This window comes from Peromyscus californicus, unplaced genomic scaffold (assembly GCF_007827085.1).
Source record: "Peromyscus californicus insignis strain IS unplaced genomic scaffold, ASM782708v3 Scaffold_16__1_contigs__length_79575227, whole genome shotgun sequence".
In the NCBI taxonomy this organism is placed as follows: Eukaryota; Metazoa; Chordata; class Mammalia; order Rodentia; family Cricetidae; genus Peromyscus; species Peromyscus californicus.
In genome coordinates, this window is record NW_026294458.1 from 49,030,479 (window position 1) to 49,049,468 (window position 18,990).

General features: G+C 36.5%; 1 protein-coding gene across 2 annotated transcripts in view; it reads right to left on the reverse strand.

Moving 5' to 3' along the window:
* Positions 1–18,990, reverse strand: part of Cadm2 (cell adhesion molecule 2) — a 974,322-nt gene that overhangs the window by 142,231 nt on the left and 813,101 nt on the right. For both annotated transcript variants that reach the window (XM_052740982.1, XM_052740983.1), the window contains 2 exons: positions 6,858–7,010; positions 4,664–4,801 (listed from right to left, as the gene is read on the reverse strand). In XM_052740982.1, the coding sequence (XP_052596942.1) occupies positions 4,664–4,801; positions 6,858–7,010 (291 nt within the window). The remainder of the gene's footprint in view (positions 1–4,663; positions 4,802–6,857; positions 7,011–18,990) is intronic.

Below are 18,990 nucleotides of genomic sequence, written 5' to 3' on the forward strand. Positions count from 1 at the left end.
TTTGTACTGTAAGGGATGTGATTTGGAACTGGCACAGCTCAAGAATACCTCACAAAGTCAAGCTTTGGTGGACATGCAATTCAATTAATTCAACTTTAGATTTAAAGTGAATAAAAAATGACTAATCACTGAAATAATTTCTAAATCTGTTCTTATTTTAAAGGGTAATGTTTATTGTCCAAGAGATTCAGGAACCCGGAATTTACAACCCTTGATCATCAGATTTCCTGCTTAAGATTCTTTGAAATGTATCTTGTCTTTTGAGTCTATCCCTATGAACAAGTATTCCATTCTTACCTCATTAGGACATTACTAGTTCATGCTTGTAATATGTAATGACTCTTCAGGTATTTCTATTTCTGTTTCAAAACCCCAAATTCTAATGTTAAATCTCAGAATACCCCTCTACCAGATGAGTAAAAAGGCAAACTCAACCCTCCAGTATAGATCCGTTTCCTCCACTTCAGTGCAGTAAATTACCCAAGCTTAATGGATGAAAAAAAAAAAGCACCTTTGCTATCCTGTGGGTTATAAAGCTTACTCTGGTCTTCCCATCACTAAATCAAGGTCTTTGCTAAAGACTGAGGTTCCCATGGAAGGCTTGCAGAAATCTTCAAGTTCACTGGTGGTCAGTCATTCATTTTTCCAGTTCCGTGGATCTGAGGTTTCAGTTTTCTTATTGCTGAAAGGACAGATCTATGCTGCTAGAGTTTACCAACTTTAGAACATGGCTCTGACAAACTGTTTAAACAACTATTGATTTTCTTGAAGACAGACAGAAGAATTTCTTCCTGACTCTTTTCCTCTTGAAGATATTAACTTTGTATGCCAGATTTGCTTTTGATAATTTCCCTACCATGAGTGCAGAAGGGATCTATGGCTATGAATGCAAGACTCCCTTTACCATATAAGGTAAAATAATCAAAGCAGCCAGCTCACTTCATATTCAGGATTCCCTCCTACACTTAAGGAGAGGGGTTACATAAGGATATAAGGTCCTTGAGGGTTATCACAGATTTTGCTTAATACATTAAAGCAAAAGCTAGTTATCCAGAAAAGAAAATCTCAAGATTTGGTAATAAGAAATGCTCAAACTGTAAATTACCAAGCGTATAAATAGAATGGAAACTTTAATGCAGCTGCCAGCTCTCAGGGTGCTGAACGATTTAGGAAGGCAATGCACATCTTTTTTCACAGTAAATAGCAGAGACCCAGACTTCCTTACTTCACAGAAGATTAAAGGCTGCAGTGAAACACCTGTGGTTTGGATGTAGCGCTGCACAGAGGTACCAAAGGGATGTCTGAGTCAATGAATGGAGGGGCAGGGAACCCAGAGTTAGATGGAATTGTGATGATTTCATTCTATCCTTGAAAGCTTTTAGCAAAAATAAGTCTCACTCCTGCTCAGACAATATATTCCTAACCTCTTAATCAGGTGTAGGTTTTCCACAGCATATCTGAACTCTAGCTCCTTGCTTGTCTCCTAATAACATCGTATAGAAAACTTCACTATTATTCCAACCACTTTTCTTCATTACAGAGATAAATGAAATCCCTTTCTGTAGAACGTCCTGTAACTTACTCCTAGCTCCAACCCCATAGATAGATTTATAAAACCCTATTTATTTATCATTTACTAAGTGCTTGCTTATGAACAAACACTTGGGGGGTTTGGCTTTTCCCAAAATAAGACTGGTCTCTCCTTTTGCACAGACTTCAGCCAGTTCGTGTACTTGTGCCTGGGAGACCTCATTTTTATACAAGCATCTCCCATTTGTGAATTTACTAATGGACCTCTTTCCTTTTTTGTTCATAATTTTAATTCAGAGATATACATATCTCAACAATCATTAGTTGCTAAATATAGAAATAATAACAAAAATGATAAAATATCTAAAATGTTCTCAGTTATTCTTTGTACATGGCAGCAATTTCTATGCATTCAGCCATGCCCGTTACTTGCTGCAGCTGTACCAGGGAGACATCATTACACTAGTTTAGCAGATGAGATGACAAAATCTCAGCAATGAGGAATTTCTACATAGATAATTTATATTTATTCCATTCTCTAAGTGAATGCACCCCTCAAGAGGAGTACAGGTGTCTTTCAAACATGTGACACTGTATAGAAATACATATTTTCAGGTTCTACCCACTACCCAGAACATCTAGGGCTGGAGCACCGTAATCTGAGATGCAACATGCCATGCATTCAGTTTTGAAATCTAATGAAATTTAAGAACATGAAACTCTTGCTCCCTATGTGGATAGATGTGACCAAGTAGTGCTTGATTCACCCAGGAGCATGAAAATAAAACCTATAGGATAGGTCATCCAAATAAAAGATACTTATTTTTATAGAGATTGATCTTCATAGCAAATTATTCTAATAATAATTATTTTAGTAACTGTAATCACCTTAAACATCTCCAGGTTAAGGGTCTTGAATAATTCATGTGCTACTTCTCTCATGTGCCCTGATACTCTGCTACATTAAAAAAACTTACTGAACTGATTTGGACTGGATTCTAATAGCCTCACTTTCCCCTGTGTGTGTTCAGAGTTGCAAGTGATACTGTAGTAAATTCAGCCAGGCAATAATGGAAGTCACATATTTTTTTCTTTCTATCTCTGGAAAGACAAGGTAGTTGAGATGATGATGGACCACTCCTTGCAGTGTGGAAGGCTGGCTTAAGTAACTGTTCTGTAAAATAGCACTTAGCAAATTCAGAGGACAGCAAACACAATGAATGTTCACTCTGTGCAGTCTACTGTACTTTTCTTATTTACATGTACACCTATCAAAGTGAAGTTTGCACCACTCAGGAAGCTTACCATCTGGTTGGGAAAACAGACAACCTACACATCCAGAGGAGCTATAAACAAACAAGATGATATACAGATGATTAAAATATGGGGTTCATAACAGCTCTATAAACTGTTATTGCACTGCAGAACATTAGGAAAGGAGGCTTTATGACTTCAGAATACAGAAGAGAATCATATGCTGATTCTGCATATGTTTTTGTCACAGTGATTGTTCAGATCTTGATATAGATGCCATCAAAGTTCAGTGTTTTTTAACATCACACTTTTCATTTTTAGAGATAAACATAACAATATGACCTCCTTACTTATATGCTCAGATTTGCTTAATAGTCAAATGAGAGGTCAGCTTTGTTAAAAATTAATTTCTTGCATAAAATATTAGTATACTACTGATTTTCCATCAGCTTACAATGTTAACTACAGTCAATCAACATTAATGAACTATCCAGTGTTTTGCCCTCATTAACTACCCTGGGGAGACAGGAGAGAATAGCCCTTGGAACATCAAGAAAATGCTAAGAACATGCATTCAACAAACCAGTTCATTATGTAAGAGTTAAGGAAGGGATGCAGGTTATAAAACAATTCACTGGGCTGGAGAGATTGCTCATCTTTTAAGAGCACTTTTCTCCTCTTCCAGAGGACCTAGCCTTAATTTCCATCATACAAACCAGACAGTCACAACTAATTGTAACTCTGACACTCTCTTCTGGTCTCCAAGTCATCCTAATATGTGAGTCCTACACCTCATACATACACAAGCACATATGCATGCACACACACATAATTATGAATATAAAGTCTTTTACAAATTATTGACAATATATTTAAGAAGTTCTTACAAGTCTAAACCAAGTCTTTCAAAGAAAAAGACATGTGATGCCTAAGAATTTGTTTTCTAGAATATTCCTGTAAGCTGCAGAAGGAATTTATACATATCCTATACTATGGGGCTTTTCCATTAGAAGTGCTTAACAGAAAACTGACTGGAACACAGTGGTCATACTAGTATGAACTACTTAATTCAATCATACATTAGAAAATTTCTATTTAAACTTCTTTGAAAACATCAGACTATGTATGTTTTGTTTGTGTCAGAGTAAGCCTTAAATCTGTATAAAACTTCTACATTACTATTATTTTTTTTTACTGAGACAACCAATTCTTTTACATTTATTAGAATTGCTAGAAATCAAATTTATTGATGTTTAGTTTTTCCTTTCAAAAGCTTACAATTTCATAAGTCTACAAGATGAAGAAATAACTCATGCCAGCTCCCTGACTGCAATATATATTATATCTATGGGAGCTTAATAATGGTGTGCTTTCTACTCTGTTTGCAAGTATTCATCTACATGTTTTTTCACTTGCATTAACTTATTTTCTAGCCTTGTCTCCTATTAAGTATGTGTTAATTCTAGACTTGTGTTTTTATAAGCAGAAAAGGAAGTACACTATGATTCTATTAAAGATTACTATTTATTTATTTTGTGTGTGATTCAGGGTGGGGCACATATGTGTGCATTTAGAGTTCAGAGGACAACTTGCAGGACTGTGTTCTCACTCCATCATGTGGTTCCCTGCGATGGAACTCTAATCTACAGACTTGGCATCAGACCTTTACACTCACTGAGCCATCTTGCTGCCCCATAGAAATGATATCAATACACTTCATGAAATTATCTAACAAGAATTTGGTTAACCTCATTTGAATTGTTTTCAATCAGTAAGAAATAGTGTAGTCTAAAAAAAAAAATAGAAAATTCTCTCTTTTAACACAGCGTTCTAATTTCTGTGTATCCATGTTGACTTGAGGACTTTTACCATGATTTACCTTTAATTTCTTTGTCGTTTTTGAACCATCTTATATCAGCTGCAGGTTTACTGCCAGACGTCTTACACGTTAGCTGCATCAGGTCTCCCTCCATGACTGGTGATGAAAATCCACTAATCTGTGGCTTCTCCGGAACACCTGAAATTTAATCAAATAAGGAAAGTGAGTGTCAATCTCCAGGGATGACCTAAACTCCTATATGATAAAATAGACCTTTTCAAATATAGTGCATATGCATACACAGCGTCCAGAAAGAACATTAAAATGTGTATACTTCAGTCTTTTAAAACAAAAACTGTAAAATTTCACCTCCAAAACAGTCTTCGTAAGCTTTAAAATACTACCATTAAAATACCTTGTGTTACCATTACAGCAGTCTAAGAAGGTAGACTTTGTGTGATTGGCAAATAGAATATCATATATTTAAAATACATTTTACGTTTATGTGTATAATATGTGTGTATGTGAATGAATGTGTACATGTTCGTGTGGGAGTTTGCACAAAGGCCATGCTGGTATGTGGAAGTCATGGGAAAATTCATGTGTGTGTTTGAGGTATGGTCTTTCCTGTTGTTAAACACTGTGATTGATGCTCCAGGCTAGATGGTACACATGTTTCCTATGAATTCTCCATATTTGTCTCTCCTATTCAGCTGTAGGAATGCTGGGTACTCAGAGCCAGCTTTTGCCAGGCTTTTACAAGGGTCCTAAGTATCCAAAGTCACATGATCAGGGTTCTGCAAGAAATGTTTTTCACCTGGCAAACCATCTTCACAGGCCGAATATCACACATTTTCTGTGCTATATTATTCCATTATTTTCTTGGAGGTCTATTAAAATATCATGTAGCATTATTTTGTAATAGAGGTGCAGTGAAGTTGTCCTCATTGTACTGCTCTAACTTAATTTTGAGAAGACTAAAATGTAAGAGTATTAGAAAGCTCCACTATGAGAAATACAAAGTTAAACAATAACAAAGATAAAAGAGGGATAAGCCTACTTCTCTTAACTAGCTAGTTGGTCTGTGTGTGCTCACCTTTATACCCTTTAAAAAAATCAATGTCATACTGCCATTTAATAAGCTGCACTCTGCAGTTATTTATTCTTTGAGTCTTGAGTTGGCTCTACAGAACAATGCATTAACCTTAGGCAATTGTTATCTCAGAACACTCCACTTTAGTGGATGTATCTTGTCCTTAACGGCAAACTTGTGAAGATTTTTATGAAATAGTTCCAGTGGGACTTGCAATGAAACATATTTCACATCCCAAGCACAGAACCAATTTGCTAGCTGGATTAACTTTAATATTCCTATCCAAAAGGATGTTATGCATTGGCTATTTTAAATGCAACACAGTGTCTTTATCTAAAAAGGAAGGCAAGCTAGGGGCAAAATGGAAAAAAAAATCAATCTTTAAATTTCTCCAACTTGTTCAGTACACAGGTGCGTTTCAATGAACTGCAGCAATTTCAGCTGACTGGGGCACTGTGGAGTCGATGAGCTCTGAGCTGCAGCTTTATTTCCTCCGAATCTCCATGAATGCATTGCTTTTTCATGTCACTTTAACCTTTGGGAAAATAGCCTGATACTTAGAGAATAAAAGCACAAGGAAGCTACAAGCTGCATGCACAAGTGACATTACGCACTTCATTTACGAATCTAGAAAATACACATTTTTCTTTTTTTAAATAGAGATACATGGAAATGTCAGAGCCATTTAAAGGCACTATGGTACAAAAAGAGGTCATTTTTGAAAGCCACGGGTTATTAGGGGAGGTCTTCATCCGGTGACTCAGACAATAAGATGAAGAGCACACTGTGCACAAGAGTTAGTCATTGTGCTCAGTATTCTATCGCTTTTTAAATGGCTCCAAATCACACAGCATATGCACGATTTTGATATAAAATTAATTGGAAGAAAAACAAACAACAAACAAAAACAACAAAAAATAGTTAAGGCACAAAATGGCATTATGCTTTCTGGCACCCACTTTAACTTTTGTGTCTCCTTTTGTCCACTTCTAAAATTAAAGCAACTAAATGATTCTTAAATGTCTTTTTCTGTGAGGCAGCAATATATTAAATTATGTCTATTGATTTGATGTTCAATAACGATATTCTGAATGCGCTGTGTTAGAGCTGTGCACATCTTTCTGGGAGTGTGATTACATGGTGTTAGTCTCTAGCACTTACCCAGAACAGTGAGATAGGCCTTGGAAGTTTTGACAGGCATTGTAAATAAGGAGCAGGTGTACTGTCCTTCATCAGACAGAGACACATCACTGACACTGATGCTCAGTTCATGCCAGGAAGCGCGAACCAGCTCGATTCTATTGTCCCTTAAAGCTGGAAACAAAAACAAATATTGGAAATGTGAAAAACACACAGTAAGCATATCTAAAAGACAGATTTTGAACACAATACAGTGGATATTTTATTTAACCATTCATTGAATTTTTACCTTCTGAAACACACTAAAGGATGGTTTCAGTATGTTAACAACAACAATTAAGAGCTCCTTCATCTTTGAAGGAATAACTGTTTAGTTACATGGTAAAATCCAGTATAATACTTTGAGTGAGAACGAGGTTGAGGATAATAAAAATGGTTTCTTTCACATTATTTTTAATAAAGTGAATGCTAATGGCAAAAATATTATGAAAATGAAAGACAGATACATTTGGGGAACTGGAATTACTAAGGTCTTCCAAAACACCAGCAAATATTTTTTTTGTATATGTGTGTGTGTGTGTGTGTGTGTGTGTGTGTGTGTGTGTGTGTGTGTATTAAACAGCAGTCCCTGTCATGGAAACACTAATTGAACATTATTTACACCAGAACTGACATTTAGCTGAATGTTAATTAGCCTTACCTGTTGCCTACATTTGCCCTGATTGGGTAGTGTATTATGGATAATATATTATAAGGTTAAAATCACTTTTCTATTACAGCTACTTCTAGAGCATCTGCTAGACTCTTACAGATGTTGCACCTTTTCACCCAGCTGGGGAGGAAAACATGAATGTGTATTATGTACTTCATTAAGAATAGTAATACAAGCCAGAATCAAGTGCGAGATAGTTTTCTCACTGACAACCAGCCCCAGAAAGCAACTACATCTCCACAGTGCTTTGTGACTTGTCCTTTTTAGAGACAAAGGAACATTGTCAGTACAATGCTGGAATCCCTTGCAATACCTTCACCACCAGGCAGTCTCATCAGGGCAATGTCTGCTTTCTAAAGTGACAAGTCTAAGGTAGAAATTAGCATTAACTCCTGTGTACCCAAAACAAGTCAATTGGGACAGATAGCACAACAAAGTCTCACAAAAACTGGACTCTTTTGAGAAGCATACACAATATATAACTGCAAACTAGGACCTGTGTGCTACTCTGAAAACATGCAGAATGCACCTACAAGTCATCCTCTATTCTAATAGTACCCAGCTTTGATGGAGCGGACAAAAATGCCAGGGTATACTTCATGAAGCAACTTATTGCTATGGTTAATTATATGATTTATACTCTTGACAAGATTTAGAATCACCTAGAGGACACATCTCAGTGCATTACTATGAGGGATTATTTTAGGTTAGTTGAGGTAGGATGACACATGTTTACGAAGGGTGGCACCATCCCTTAGGCTGACAGCCTGTACTGAATAAAAGGGAAAAGACAACCTAAATGCCCTTCGACTGAAGAAGGGATAAATAAAATGTGGTACATATACACAATGGAGTACTACGAAGCAGAGAAAAAAAATGACATCATGAGGTTTGCAGGCAAATGGATGGACCTAGAAAAAATCATCCTGAGTGAGGTAACCCAGACTCAGAAAGACAAACATGGCATGTACTCACTCATACGTGGATACTAGATGTAAAGGAAAGGATAACCAGACTGCAACTCACAACTCCAGGGAGGCTACCTAGTAAAGAGGACCCTAAGAAAGACACAGGGATCACCCAACAACAGAGAAATGGATGAGATCTACACAAGCAAACTGGGGGTGAGGTGGGGTAATGGAGGGTAAGTGTTGGGGGAAAGAGTTTAAGGGAGCGGGAAGTCCCAGCTGGATCAGGAACAGAGAGGGAGAACAAGGAAAGAGATACCATGATAAATGAAGACCCCATGGGAATAGGAAGAAGCAGAGTGCTAGAGAGGTCCCCAGAAATCCACAAAGATACCTCCACAATAGACTACTGGCAATGGTTGAGAGAGTTCCTGAGCTGACCTACTCTGGTGATAGGATGGCCGAACACCCTAACTGCCGTGATAGAACTCTCATTCCAGTGATTGATGAAGCAGATGCAGAGATCCATGACCAAGCCCCAGGTGGAGCTCTGGGAGTCCAACTGGCAAGAGAGAGGAGGGATTGTATGAGCAAGAGATATTGAGACCATGATTGGAAAAAGCACAGAGACAACTAACAAAACTAGTGGAAACACATGAACTGTGAACCAATAGCTGAGGAGCCCCCATGGAATTGGATCAGGCCCTCTGGATCAGTGAGGCAGTCGATTAGCTTGAACTGTTTGGGAGGCCCCCAGGCAGTGGAACTGGGACCTGTCCTTGGTGCATGAGTTGGCTGTTTGGAACCTGGGCCCTATGCAGGGACACTTTGCTCAGCCTGGGTGAAGGGAGGAGTGGACTGGACCTGCCTCAACTTAATCTACCAGGCTGGGCTGACTTACCAGGGGAGACCTTGCCTTGGAGGAGGTGGGAATGGGGGGGGGGGGAGGAATGCTGGGGAGTGGGAGGAAGGAGGACAGGGGAATGAATCTGTGGCTGATATGTAAAAGTAAATTAATTATAACATAAAAATATTTAAAAATAAAAAAGGGGGAAAGTCAGCTGAGCACTTCTCTAATTTCTGACTGTCATGCAATATGCCAGCTGCCTTTTATCCTTCTGCCATTCTTTACCTGATGTATTATATTCCCTGGAGTCGTAAGTCAAAATAGACACTTTCTTCCTCAAGTTGCTTTTGTCCGGAATTTCTATGGCATCCATGAGGTTAGGAATTAAGACTCTTGCCACAACAAAAACTAGGCAAATAATAATTTTAGTGTGGAGTGTAATCAAGGAACCAAAACTGAGAAGAATCAGTTATTGGGGTTTTTCTGCCAAAGACTCTAACTGTACCTTAACATGTATTTCCTAATCATGGTGGAACAAGTACAAAAATAGAAATGTTAGCAAGAAAATGAGGTTGTAAAAATATCATGATAACTGGAAAATGAAACCATATATACTACATATATATAGTAATTTTATGTAGCCCTAAAAATAATGAGATCATAATATCTGAAGAAAAATATACATAATTTTAATTCATATTCTAGAATGTTGCATTAAGATATACAGTATTTATGTTTTCCATCAAAAGGCAAAATCTAAGTAAAACATTAAAAATGTTTTTGTGCACATTTACATGTGTGTTTGTTCAAAACTTAAAAGGAAATAAAAAAAGGGAAAAAGAAAGGAAAAAGACACGAAAGAATGTAGAAAATGGAGAGGTTTGGGAAGTGCAAGGAGTAGGGAGGCAGTACTGGGAAATGACTGGACAAGAATAAACAAAATAATCAGCTGGAAGTGGGAAGTACAAAGAGTCCATCATGGTGAAGGGCATGACTGAACAAAGCATAATAACACATGTATCCAAAGATGCTGTAAACCAAAGTTCACACACACACAAAAGTACTCACAGCTACATAGAACTTGCTACAAGTTTGATTAATGATTAGATCTCAGTGATTATGGATGGGATGTTACAGGTCCAGAGCCTAATAATCTTGAGCTATCTTTATTCCCTGACTAATCAAATCAAACACTACCTGACTCTGTGTGCAAAAGCATTGTGTGACTACAAGGTAAAGCTTTTAGAATATATAAATTGAATAAACACTCTCTGATCTCCTTTGAGGTAAGAGCTGATGTTGTTGATATCATGTTGTGATACCATGATGTGAGGAAACCCATCACATTTTTATGCTAACCTACACAATAAATTGAAATTTTTAAACAGAATTTAAAATACATCGAAACAAAATCATAGAAAATTTCAATAATACAAATTAGCCCTTACTACATATACTCAGTATGCAGTTCTTTAAAAAGACAATATACTTAGAGCATCAGATTTCACCCAGTCAGAACAACCAAGAGAACACAGATGGGAAGTTAAAAAAAATGAAAACAGTGTAGTTAGTCTTAGTGACTGTGAGAAATCCAACACAGGGACCACTATGCTCTCTGTAGAGAAGAAAGAAAATAAGTTTGAAAAACTAGTAATAACTTAACAACTAAACTTTTCCCAAGTTGGCAAAGAAGATACATGTACGGAATCAAGACACTAAAATATACATTAAATATATACAATATACATTAAAATTAAACTAAATTAAAAAAATATTTAGAGGAAAAAAGTAACATTAAATATGTTAAATATGCATACAAATATAAACCTTCATAATGAAATCATGTGCTTGGGCTAAAATCTGAACTACTGGGATATACCCAGCTGAAACCTGCATGGACTCAAGCTTCTAGAACAGCGGCTTTCAACCATTGTAATACTGCAATCCTTTAATGCAATTCCTCGAATTAGTGTGACCCCCAACCACAAAATTATTTAATTGCTTCTTCATAACTGTAATTTTGCCACTGTGAATTGTATGCAAATATCAGATATGCCTACCGTAGCCAGGCTGTGACCCTCATATTGAGAACAACTGTTCAAAAGCATAATAACGGGTTTGCTCTCACCTGGTGTAGTCATGAGGCATCAGTGGTATCAGGTAGCACTTAAAGTGTTTGCAGACCAATTTACAGTGACAATTTGAAAATATTTTGAGTTAGGAATTTCAGCGATAAACTGAATATTTTAATCCCGACAATGCTTTAATCAGTTCATTTACTGAATGTTTAGCATTTTAATGCTTTGATCATATTCGCTGTACAAAATTTTACTGCTTTTGACAACTAGAACTAAGCTCCAAACTAAAAAGCAACAGAAACTTAATGTCAGTTTTGTTATTTACCAATGAACTTGAACAATTAATTCTCTACAATATTGTCTGCCTGTCTGCTTTGTATTTACTAAAACTAGTAATGGCATTTTGAGGTGAAAGGAAAAAAAGAGAAATCTGGTTTAGGACTTCAAAATTGACACGCATGAATATATATCCACTGATACACCTTTATGGTCTGCACCAACATCCCACCACTACAGCTTTTTTTGAAGAGTCACTCTGTAAACCATTCTGGCCCTGAGCATGTACCAATTCTCCTTGCTCTCTGGTTGGGAATTGTTGATTCACCTTCAGCCCCCTTCTTCTTATCCTGTAAATTTTGCTGGGAGTTCATTTGCTTGACAATGAAGTGGACTAATATGATTTTCATTATAATGAATGTTTTAAGCAAACCCTATCACCAAGGTGTTAAATCTTTTCAAGTCCACACATTCTATGATGTCATCTCCAGCTTACTTTCAAACAGCATTTCAAGTGTGAGAGAATAAAGAAAAGCCCACAGGAGTCCGAAGAGGGATGCACTGCAACTGAATGGGTTCCCTGTGTGAGGGAAGCTTGTCTCACTAAGGCAGCACCCTGAGTCAGAGATATCTGCGCAGTAGGCATTCAGTGAGTGGCTATTGAATAGACACTGAGAACTAAATTCTGCCTCTATATGATAAGAACCAAATGAAAAAAGAACTGAACTATGAAGTCCTCTTCAGTATCTCTCCACGGGATCCCTTGGGAAAGAAGCTAAAATAAAATTTCCATTTTTTTCTTTAGACACTGATGAACATAAGAGCAAGAAGCACCATGCCAAGTAAATTTTTAACAAGGTTAGAGTTGGCTGGGAAGTGCTTGTAATGTCAAATAAATGATCTTTAAAATATGGCTATTTTTACCAGTTTCCAAGTGAAAACAAACAGTGGTAACTAATCAGATACCATAATAATTATTTATACTTTGTACATAGTAAGTTCCAAATACATAATGATGAAATAATTGTGGTATTGTTTGAAGTAAATTCAGTCTTTAAAAAAAATCCCTTTGAAAACACAATCTTAATCGTTACCTCATGTAGTTTGTTTGTTTGTTGTTTGTTAAGAAATCAAATGTTTTGCCGAAAAATATTTAAAATATTCCCAGGTAACAATTAAGTGAAAAGTAGAAATGAATGCCTGTAATAAAATAAATCTTCACAGAGATTAAAAAAATGAGCTAATAGGTTAAGTAAGGCATTCTCAGGTCACACCTCATCAACCTTTAGGTGCCTGCCACCCACTTTGAATGTGATTAAATGATTTAAAGCTCCATGTTCTGGAGAATTCAATCTTAGATGCAAATAAGCACTGACCAATGAGTAAGAGTCCATCAAATAGTACATGGCTATCAAAATTATCTCCCCGATATACCATTAGTCTAAATGGTTCATCAATTATACAAATGCATATTTAGGTTTCATGCTTAATAAAATAAAATGCCTAAGACAATTAGAATTAGAGAATTTTAGTCTTTTTCCTTTTCCTTTCTTTTTTCTTATTTGACCCAATTGATAAGGAAGTTACTGGCATATTTCACAATTTATATATCAATTATTTTTAAACCACATTGATTTAACAGAGCTACTATTTGATTTATCTACCATCTTTCTACTGAGAACTTAGTAGGAACGCTCCTGGGGTATCTAAGTCATAAAGGACCTGCTTAGAAAGCATGAGACCCTAAATTGAATCCCCTGTGCTTCCACTCAAACAGAAAAACCAACAGGGAAGAAACAGCTAACAGTTTGCATGCACTTTACAGTTTCCCTCCCCTAAATCTGTGTTTAATATAAGTGATCACACACCTTTTAAAAATGATTTATTTTATTTTTTCTTAATCATAATATAATTATAGAATTTCCCTTCCTTCTTCATTTTCCTCCTTCCGATTCCTCCCAAATAGCCTTCCTTAATGTCTTTCAACCTCATGGCCTCTTCTTTTCTTTAATTGTCGTTATATACATATAACATATAGATTCCTAAATGTATAAGTCTAGTCTTCTCAGGTTGTATAATGTCAGTTGTATGTATGTTCTTAGTGCTGATCAGTTGATAATAGATAACCAAAAGGTGTGCTGGTCCCTGGCGAGGGTCCCTTCTCCCATTCTCAGTATCCCTTAGTTGCGTGTAGTTCTTTGTGTAGGATTGAAGCCTCATGATCTTCCAGCCCATCTTCTTTACCAAGTCTGTTACTGTTGTCCTTGTCAAAATGCAGAGTACCGAAGCCCATTCCCATTGGAATACTAAACAACTCTTGCCCCTAGGGCTCAGGAGTCATTGTGGAAGACGGGGATGGGGGAAAATTTGTAAAAAGCCAGAAACCTGTAGAAATAATAAGATAAAAGCTGGATTCCTTTTAAAAAAGGAAGATATAAAAATGATAAGATAAAAGGTAGACTTTTGAATCTATTCAGAAAAGAGAGAGAATATGGATATGATAAGATAAAAAGGTAGATTGTTGAATCTACTTTTAAAAAATGAAATACTTGTTTTAAATAGGATAAGTGATGGGTTTTTTTTTTTTTTGGTCTGAATCTGTCAAATTTTAATGGACTAGACATTTTTTTTGTTGTTGTTTGTTTTTTTTTTTTGTTTTTTGTTTTTTTGTTTTTTTGAGACAGGGTTTCTCTGTGTAGCTTTGTGCCTTTCCTGGAACTTGCTTTGTAGACCAGGCTGGCCTCAAACTCACAGAGATTTGCCTGCCTCTGCCTCCTGAGTGCTAGGATTAAAGGCATGCGTCACCAATGCCCGGCAACATTGTTAATGTAATTCTTGACTGTATATATTGTACATATTTATTGTATATACTTTTTCTTATATTTGCTATAACTTTTTTTTAATTTTAAACAAAAGAGGGGGAAATGTGGTTGATGTATAGTGTACCTCAATAAACTTATATGGGGGCCAGAGAACAGAACAGCCACTATATTAAACATAGGTTTAGGCAGTGGTAGCACATACCTTTAATCCTAACATTCTGGAGAAGGTCTGTGAGTTCAAAGCCACACTGGTAACAGCTGGGCATAGTGACTCATGCCTTTAATCCCAGGAAGTGATGGCAGGAAGCAGAAAGGTATATAAGGCTTGAGGACCAGGAACTAGAGACTTTTTAATCTTTTAGGATTTTGAGCAGTAGTTCAGCTGAGACCCATTCGGGTGAGGACTCAGAAGCTTTCAGTTTGAGGAAACAAGATCATCAGAGAAATCTTGGCAAAGTAAAGTTGCCTGTGGCTTGTTCTGTTTCTCTGGTCTTTCAGCATTCACCTTAATATCTGGCTCCCAGATTTGTTTTTATTAATAAGACCTTTTAAGATTCGTGCTACATCAACCAAGAGATTTTGCTATGGCATTGTGTCTCTAGTAATATAAGAAAATTCACTCATGAAGTCTCACCAACATGACTGTGTAAATATGAGCTGAACAATAACATCAATGATAGACATGCTAAAGTGGAGCTCAGGGTATGAGGGTGGAGAGTTTAGGTGGCTACTCGGGGTTGTGATTAAGAGGAGGCCTCCACCTTATATAAAAAATTTACAGAAAGTTCAGAAGTGAGACCTGGAAAAATAGTCTTTCCAGGGAAGAGTATACAATTGATTATCTAATACCACATGGTCAGTCCTGAAAACAATTAATATTATGTAGACTGAGTAGGTTTTATTTAGAACTATATATGTATACATATATGGCCATAACAACAATTAATGAAAAACCAGATGCCATGAATTTGAAAGAGAACAAGGAGGATTTGGAGGGAAGAAAGGGAAGAGCAGAATGATGTCATCATATTATAATCTAAGGAAGGGTATAGGAGGATTTAGAGAGAAGAGAGGGAAGGGGGTGATGTAATTATATCTCAAAAATAAATGAATCAAAAGTAATGATGTAAAGGAAGGAAGAAAATCTACTCACTGATAGTATTGTCGGAGTTTTTATTTGTTTATGGCTCAACAATCTTGTCTAATTTATTAAAATGTTTCTGTTCTTTGTAGTGGGACCATGGAGTTTCATCTAAAGCATGCAGATGAAAGATCAAGCTAGTGATTCCTTTTCTGTTTTGTTCTCTTGCAGTCAGAGAACATAAAACAATCTAAATCAATCTTCTGGAAAATTGGTAAAAACAACCATTGCCTCAGAACTACTATTTGGTATATGACATTTTAGGCTGTGCTGAATCCTTACTGAAACCATAGTAAATGAAGTTTTGAGTAGAAATGTGAACCAAGTCTCAGCAATAAATCTGGGAAGTATGTAGCTATTCGAAGGAAGGTTTTCTGCAGTAGAACCTGAGATTTTAAACTTTAGCCTTTCCCACTGCAGGTGTATGAAGTCAGAGGCAGTCCAAACTCCAATACTTAAAATTTCTTATTTAAAAAAAAAACACTTGAAAAAGCAAAATGTTGCCAAACACAATATGTACTAGACACAAATAAATCTGTGTAGGAAAAGGTAGTGTGTTTGAAAAAGGACTATAAACTCCATGCTTTCTGTTGCTTAGGCGCTGATCTTTGCTGAGAGCCTGCTCCTCAGCTCCTGCATTCATGACTAGTCCTAAGGAAACTCCTTTACACTCACACTCAAATTCCTAACACTGTAAAAATAAACAACTGCTATATCTCACCTATATCCTTGCAGTAATCTCTGTCTTCAAGATCACCTTTAAGCTGTTTGTCATACAGCATACAGGCTTAGATCTCTGAATAGCATCCACTTTCCTCGTCTTCCTTTCCCATTCATCTTTAAAGCATCATAGAAAAACCCATGGGCTTTTGGTCCATTATGGGCAAAGCACTTTGAAAAGACGTACATTATCTTTTTGATGACCTCAACTCATATATATCTTTCAACTTAATTAATGTTGTTCTTTTCTGATGATTCCTTCTTTCCTGTCTACCTCAAAGCATGTTTGGGAATTTTGTTAGTAATCTAGAGTTATGACAGTCAGAGGCTCAGGGTCAGCCTTTTCTGGTCCACTGTTTGCATGCTTGCTTACCTGTACCTTTTAAAGCTTTATGGCACAATAAACTTTGAGTATCTTAACTATGTAGGAGAAACTTCCAACTGCCCAGAGTAATTAACACAGGGCACTAAATGCAATTCCTATTCTCTCTATTTAATAAGTGAATACATAAATAAGTGACAGTACAGATGAGTAAATAAGATGACAGGATCATACCCTAAATTACCTCATAGTATAAAATACTAGCAAAAACATACTCGGGAATGAATGACATATTTGCAAAAGTCAGTGACTTGGAAATTTTGTTTGTAATAGATCTTAATATTTTAATTTTATGAATTTAGACTTAAAGGAAATTTGATGTGTTTTTGGTTCTAAATCTTTAGCTATTTTTACTTACACAATACCAAATACAATTAGTAGAGATGTAATTAAAATAAGATATATTTCCAGAATATCTTATTATAACCCAATTTTATTAGACTGTGATGATATTTTGTTTGTGTTCTAAAAAAGTAAAGATCAGAGTGAGGATCTAAGCCATAGATGCTAAGCAGTGATGGCACACAGCTATAATCTCAGCACTGGAGAGGCTGAGGCAGATGGATCTCTATGCGTTCAAGGCCACCCTGGACTACACAAAATAGATCCAGTCTAAAAGAGAAACAGAGCCAGGCACTGGTGGCAGACACTTTTGATCACAGCCCTTGGGATCTGATGCCTTTAATCATAGCATTAGAGAGGTAGAGATAGGAAGTGACATCTCTGGGTGGAGAGAGGAATATAAGGATGGAGAAGACTAGAACTCAGGTTCCTTTTAGTCTGAAGATTCCTAGAGGTAAGAAGTCTCTCTAGTGGCTAGTTCCTTTACTGACTTTTCAGTATTTACCCCGATATCTGGCTCTGGGTTTTTATTATTAAAACCAATTAGGATCCGTGCTACATTAGACTATATTTTAAATATTTCTAAATATCTCAACTTAATTCTATTTAACTGAAATTGGAAGAGAACATAAACTGTCCTGTTATATTATAGTGATTTATGCTTAGAAATCTTGAAGTATATGGATTCAAACATTACAAATTTACTCTTTCAAAAAGAAATAAGTAGGATTGGTTGTCTTATACCCTCTCTCATATGGGGAAAAAAAAACTTTACAATGCAATTTTCAATCTTCATTGGTCTCTTGACTTAAACATCTAGATCAGAGCTACTTAAAGGTATTATAGTCATGATTCCTTTTATTATTATTTTTTATTGAAAATAGATTCTTCTTTCACGCAATACATTCTAACCACAGTTTTCCTTTCCTCCACTCCTCAGAACCTCCCCTCCACTCTCCCCCAAGTCCACTCTCCCCCAGTTTCTTCTTCAGAAAAGAGCAGCCCTCCAAGAGATGATGGCCAAACAGGGCAAAATGAGTTAGAATAAGACAAGACAAAAGCCCTCATATCAAGGATAGACAAGGTAATCTAATAGGAGAAAAAGAGTCCCAAGAGCAGGGAAAAGAATCAGAGACACACTCACTCCCACTTTTAGGACTATCTCAAAAACACCAAGATAACGTCTATAACATGTTTGCAGAGGACCTCGCAGACCCATGCAGGGCCTGTGCTTGCCACTTCAATGTCTGGGAACCAATGTGAGCTCTGTTCAGTTGATTTGGTGGGCTATGTTCTCCTGGTGTCTTTTCTTTAGCACAAGGAGATACACTCCAGGCTATGAAAGAGAAACCTGGACACTAATTCAGCCACAAAACCCTCCAACTACAATCTGTTTTGCCAGCAAAATATGCTAGGGCAATGGTGGCACAAAACTTGTGAGAGTGATCAATCAATGTTTGGTTTAAATTGAGGCCCATGTCACAAGAGGGAGCCCATGTCATTCACTGCCAGGATGAAAAAAAAGTCAATGAAATGATTCCAAATGATATTCTGCTATCCTCATAGATTGGTGCATTATCCAGTCATCATCAGAGAGGCTTCTTCTAGCATCAGATGTGAACAAATGCATATACCCACAGTCAGATATTATGAGTCTAAATTGGAGATCTCCATCAGGTCCTTGCCCTAAGAGATTAGGGAACCCAGTAGAAGAGGGGCAGAAAAGATTGTAGGAGGGAGAAGGGTCATAATTCTTTTTTGTTCAAGAAATTCTGATATAAGTCTGAGTATATAGGACTACATAATAGGTATACAAATCACACATTTACCAATAATAATTCATAAAGATACACTTTAAAATAATGTCTTACATATAATATCACTAGAAAAAAATAATAGTGTATTCTTAGTTTTACATTATGAATT